This window comes from Monodelphis domestica, chromosome 8 (assembly GCF_027887165.1).
Source record: "Monodelphis domestica isolate mMonDom1 chromosome 8, mMonDom1.pri, whole genome shotgun sequence".
Taxonomy (NCBI): domain Eukaryota; kingdom Metazoa; phylum Chordata; class Mammalia; order Didelphimorphia; family Didelphidae; genus Monodelphis; species Monodelphis domestica.
The window spans coordinates 169,526,261-169,532,260 of NC_077234.1; the positions used below are offsets into that span (position 1 = coordinate 169,526,261).

Genomic DNA, 6,000 nt, shown 5'->3' on the forward strand with positions numbered 1-6,000 from the left:
ATAACTCATAATAATTTTTTTAAAATTTCATCTTCATTGATAGTTCATTCACCCATTTCATTTTTGATACTGATAATTTGATTTTCTTTTTTTTTAAATCAAATTTAACAGTAGTTTACTTTTTGTTGTTGTTTTTCATAAAACCAGCTCTTAGTTTCTATTTATTAGTTCAGTGGTCTTTTTTACTTTCAATTTTATTAATCTCTCATTTGATTTTCAGGATTTCCATTTTGATGTTTAATTGGGGATTTAAAATTTGTTCTTTTTCTACTTTTTAAAATTTGTATCCCCCTATTCCTAGATCTGCTTTCTTAAATTGATGTATTTATTTTACTTAAATTTTGATGTGTTTTCTTATTGTTGTCATTTTCATAGTAAAATTATTGATTGTTTCTATCATTTGTTCTTTGACCCACTAATTCTTTAGGATTAGATTATTTAGTTTCTGATTTTTTGAAAAAAACCCTTACTTTCCACATTAGAATCAATATTGGTTCCAAGTTAGAAGAGTGGCAAGGGTTAGGCAGTGGGGTTTAGGTGACTTGCTCAGGATTATATAGCTAGGCATTGTTTGAGGCCAGATTTCAACCCAGGACCTCCTATCTCTCTAGGCCTGGCTGTCAATCCCCTCAATCACTTAGCTGCCCCCTCCGATTAATTTTTAATCTGTTCTTATAGAACTTTAGTGAATATAATTTTATTGCATTATGATCAGAAAAGGAAGTATTTAATATTTTTGCTTTTTTGTATTTGGTTGCAAGGTTTTTAATCCCCTAATACCTGGTCAGTTTTTGTGAAAGTGCCATGTATAGCTTAGAAAAGAATATATTCCTTTTTGTTCCCTTTCACTTTTCTCTAGAGGTCTTTCATAGCGAACTTTTCTGATACTCTGTTCATCTCTTTAAATTCTTTATTTTTTGGTTAAATTAATCTAGTTTTGAAAGGGAAAAGTTGAGGACCTTCACTAGTATAGTTTTACTGTCTGTTTCCTCCTTAACTCATTAGCTCTTTAAGAATTTGGATGCTGTGCCATTAAGTTTTAGGTGTTATGTATGTTGGTGCTTGTACTATGCTATTAACACACATTGATGCTGTGCCATTTGGGGTGTATGTGTATGTATATACATATATATGTATATATATGTATATATATATAACTGTTAGCAAGATGAAATTTCCTTGCTTATCCCTTTTAAGTAGATCCCTTTTTGCTTTTTTTTTTTTTGAGATCATGATTGTTACCCCTGCCTTTTTTTACTTTAGTTAAAGGATAATAGATTCTACTCCAGTTCCTCATTTTAATTCTGTGTATCTGTTTCAAGTATGTTTCTTATAAACCAACATATTATTGGGTTCTAGTTTCTCATCTGTTCTGCTTCTGTTTTGTTATAATTACTAATTGTATCTTTCCCTCCATCCTATTTTCTTCTATTTCTCTCTCTCTCCCCTCAAAAGGTTTCCTCTTTGAATCAATTTAGGTGCAAGTGAGGTTCAAGTGTTGTCCCTCCCCATTTTCCTTGCATGACTTTTTTATGTGAGATATTTTCCCTACTTCTTCATTCCTCCTTCCAGTGCATCTCTCCTTCTTGCTCATCCATTAAAAAAAGCTATCCCAATGTAATCAATACACTCCTGTGTCTCCTATTTATGTAAAGTCCTTCTGACTACTCTTAATGATCACATATTTCTTAGGAATTACTTGTATCTTCTTCCTATATGGGAATATAAACATTTTGACCTTATTGAGTCTCTTTTGATTTCTCTTTCATGTTTAAATTTGTCTGCTTCTCCCAAGTCTTGCATTTTGATGGTCAAATTTTCTGTTCCTCTCTGGTCTTTTTATCAGGGATGTTTAAAGGTCTTCTCTCTTATTAAATGTCTATTTTTTTCCCTGAAGGATTATACTCAACTTTTCTTGGTAGGTTATTCTTGCATGTAGTCCTTGCTCCCTTGCCTTTTTGGAATGTCCTCTTCTCCTTTAATGTGGGAGCTGAGAAATCTTGTGCAATCCTGACTTTAGTTCTGTGGTATTTGAATGCTTTCTTTCTCTCTGCTTGATATTTTTTTCTTTCTACTGGGGATTCTATAATTTGGCTATAATATTCCTGGGAATTTTCATTTTCATATCTCTATATTCTTTTAGTTTTTGTTTTTTCATCTGGTTCTAGGATATTTGCTCAGTTTTCCTTTATAATTTCTTAAAATGTAACATTTAGGTTCTTTCTTCGATCATTGTTTTCAGGCAGTTCCATAGTTCTTACAAGTGAACTCCTTTTGTTCTCTTTTCTAGAGCATTTGTTTTTTGAAGAAGATATTTAACATTTTCTTCTATTCCACCCCCACCCCCTTATTTTTCTTGTTTTATTTTATTGTTTCTTGATATTTCATGAGGTCATTAGCTTCCACTTGCAATTTTTAAAGGAATTATTTTCTTCAGTGAGCTTTTGTACCTTTTTTTGCATTTGGACATTTTTTTTAAGGAGTTTTAGTTCTTTAAGTGAAGAGGTATCTCTTTTACCATTTGAACAGTTCTATTTTTTAAGATGTTATTTTCTTCAGTATTTTTTGTGCCTTTTTTACCAAACTGTTAATTGTCTTTTTTGTTACTTTCTTTTTCTAATTTCTCTTTTACTACTCTTATTTGATTTTCAAAATCATTTTTTAGCTCTTGCAGGAACGCTTTTTGGGCTTATATCCACATTTTTTCCCCTTTGATGCATTGCTTGTGGTTGTTTTGACATTATGGCCTTCTGAGTCATCTTTCTGTCACTGTAGTATATTTTTATGGTCAGGTTCTTTTGTTGTTTTCTTATTTTTTCCTAGACTTTTCCTTGACTTTGATATTTACGTTTCATTTGGGCTCTATTCACCTGGGGCAAGGTGGAAGAGGCATTTTCTTAAGCATCAGGCTTTTTAAAGTTTCTGTTTTTAGGGCTAGTTCTAGGATTTTGGAAGTTTTTGGTGTTTCCAAGATGGAGTGATCCAGGAAGAGGTATGGCCACTGCTCTTCTGATCTGTACTCTGGTCTTTTCCCAGGAAGGGCCCTTTATCCCTTTTGACCCAAAGCCCTTCTCTCTGCTCTGGAACTATGATCATCAAGAACTTCAAATGGAAAGTGAAGTTGCCAAATTGTGCCTAGTCCTTGACTAGTGTCAGTTTGGGGTCCCCTGTAATCTACTCCTGCTCAGTTGTACAATGCTCTTTTTGTCTTTGCTTTGAGCAACTCTCAAAACTTATGCAGTTGCTGCTGTCTGCTTCCATAGCCTGCAACTGGTTGGTCATCACAGGTACTTTGAGGCAGCACCACCTTGGTGAAACAGATTTCCTCATTATGGACCTCCTAAATTGCCTTGGATTAGAGAAATGTCTCAATCTGGCCTTTTGTTGGCTCTGCCACTCCAGAAATTGACTTGAGGCATTAATTTTAAAGTTGTTTATAAGGCAGTATTGGGAGAGCTTACTATAGTGATTCCTCAACTCTACCATCTTGACTCTTTTTTTTTTCAGATTTTTTTTAAAGAAGTTATTATTCTTATCACATATACTTCACAAGAAGATTATAAGATAACGGGACAGATTGTACTTTGTAAAAATTAAAATTAATGCCAATAATAAAAATATATTTTAGGAGATTTATTAATGATCATTAGAAATCAAGGAATAAAGAAGATACAAAATAAAGATCACGTGCCCGTGGCTGATTAGCCCATTTAAAATCTCTGCTCTTACCACCGCCATCATGCTTCTTGCAATCCAAAGAGCCTGGGACCCTCCACGTCCCTGCCTTATATCCCTTGTCCACAGGAAGTATATAATGACAAGAAGTCAGTGGGCTCCCAGGAAATGTAGTTCTTTTTTAGGGTAACAGATTTTCAGTTATACAACTTGACATAACATTTAATGTTTCCCTAGTTCTTCCTAAATTTGGTGGCAGTTTTGTTGTTTTGGTTTTTTGAAACTGGTTCTTCCTACTTTCCCCAGGCTAGAAGTGCAACTTCTACTCAGGGGTCAGATCCTACCACCAAATAGCAAAGGTTTGCCCTTTCTTAGGTATTCTAGTGGCCTCCTTCTAGGAAGTTTATTGGTGCTGACTTAATGCAGATACTCTATTGACTTTACTTACTACATCTCAGAAATCCCTAATTTAAATAATCCAGTGGCCTCAGTCTCCCTGGTAGCAAGGATTACAGGTGTATGCTCTTGCATTCAGTGGCAGGATATATTTTTTAAAGTAGTAATCAAGAGAATTCACAGAGTAACAATATAACCAATATAAATTATTCCCAAAGGATGTTTAACTTTTTTTTTTTAGAGGAGAACTGCTATGGTTTTAGAAAATGTATTTCTTAGATAATGCTTAAGATGACATCTAAAGAAAGAGTGAATAGGAATACATCTGGTGTGTATCTGATGTGTACATAAACAAAGGTCTTAATTAGCAGAGTCAGTGCAGGTGCTGTCAGTAAAACCTAGAAAGTAAGAGTTTTTTTTTTTTTAATAATCAGGAAGACCTAGAAAATAAGATCTGCTTTAGATAATCTGTCTATGATAGAATTGACTTCATTTGAAAGGCAACAAATTATTATTTTCTGAAATAGTAATCAGGTGTCATTCACAAGTGTTCACATCATCCTCATTTGGAGTAGTTATAAACTTTACTTCTTTTCTGATTTGTTTTTGTTTTTTCTTTTATAGACCCAGCTCCACATTGATTCTTTCTTTAGGCTGATACAACATGAGAAACAACATGTTAAAGGAATTAAAAGCCAGAGACTCAACAGGGCTGTGACATGTATGCTCAGGAAAGAAAGGGAAGAAGAAGCTGGTGAAATAGAAGCAGCTACTGCTGCCATGGAGAGAGAATTTAAATCAGTTGAAAAGACAAAGGACAAAACTGAGAAGAAAAATGTAGGAAATAAATCAGAAAAACGGCAAAATTTAAAAAGAAAAGTGCATTCCAGTGCCAGTCAGGAGAATAAATGTGGTGGAGGTGGCTTCATTGGAGAAGCCTATTTCTCAGCACCATCTGATACATCTTTAGGGGAAGGTTATGAATGTATATCTTCAAACAAAGTCAAGAGGGGAAAACCAACTAAGCAGCCAAATATTGTCTCTTCAGATTTTCAGGAGATAACACTACATAATCCTGAAAAGAATGAAGAAGAAACTAGCAGCTCTAGTGATGAAGATGGAAAAGGAGCACAAATGGTTATGGTGACTGCTCGGTCTGTGTTTGAGAAAAAGAAAGGAAAACAAAGAAATGTGAGGGGGAAAAAAAGAAAAACATAGTTAATTTTTCTTCTGTTACTTTGAGAATCACATGGGGGTATAGATGAAGGGCTAGCTCCAAAGTCCGGATGACCTGGGTTCCTTACCTGTCTCTGATACACATTTGCTGTGTGATTCTGGGCAAGTCACTAAATTTTTCAGAGTCCCAGCTAACTATTTAAGACTAAGTTTTAGAATAGTTACTGGTCTGCATCAGTAGCAGAACTTTCTTTACCAGAAGCTCCTTATGCTCATGAAATCATGTCTGGATCTAGACACATATATCTGTATAAAGAGAAATCAGGTGTAATAAAATTTCCTAATGAATTTGTTATAGAGAGAAAATAAAATCCAGTAAGTCATAATTTGTGTTTGAAAGTTTTATTTTTATGTTTTAAATCTAACTCTTTAAATCTACTATAATTTTGTTACATTCTATTTATATCCCATTGTGGTCATCCCAATGGAAATGTTGCACTTTTTTGCATTACTAATTGCTTTCTCCCTGACATTTTTACTCTTATGTTTGCACACATCTGAACGCTCTCAGATGTTTTTCCTAGAATATATGAAATGTGTTAAACTTAGCCTGGATTTGCATTCTATTTGGACCATCATTCTTGGCAGTGGAAGAGAGGAGATCCTTAATAGTTGTGTAAAAAATAGGATGTTATTTCCCACTTATCACAAGGTTCAACTAGAAGGAGGAAAGGGAGGCCACTATTGGAAAGT

The 6,000-nt window shown here is 34.1% G+C and overlaps 1 protein-coding gene across 2 annotated transcripts in view; it reads left to right on the forward strand.

The window, feature by feature from the left end:
* The window catches only part of ERCC5 (ERCC excision repair 5, endonuclease), a 39,495-nt gene extending 33,862 nt beyond the window's left edge, over nucleotides 1–5,633 (forward strand). For both annotated transcript variants that reach the window (XM_056807304.1, XM_056807303.1), the window contains one exon: nucleotides 4,696–5,633. In XM_056807304.1, coding sequence (XP_056663282.1) covers nucleotides 4,696–5,289 — 594 coding nt within the window. In that variant the 3' untranslated portion in view covers nucleotides 5,290–5,633. The remainder of the gene's footprint in view (nucleotides 1–4,695) is intronic.
* The last annotated feature ends 367 nt before the right edge of the window (nucleotides 5,634–6,000 follow it).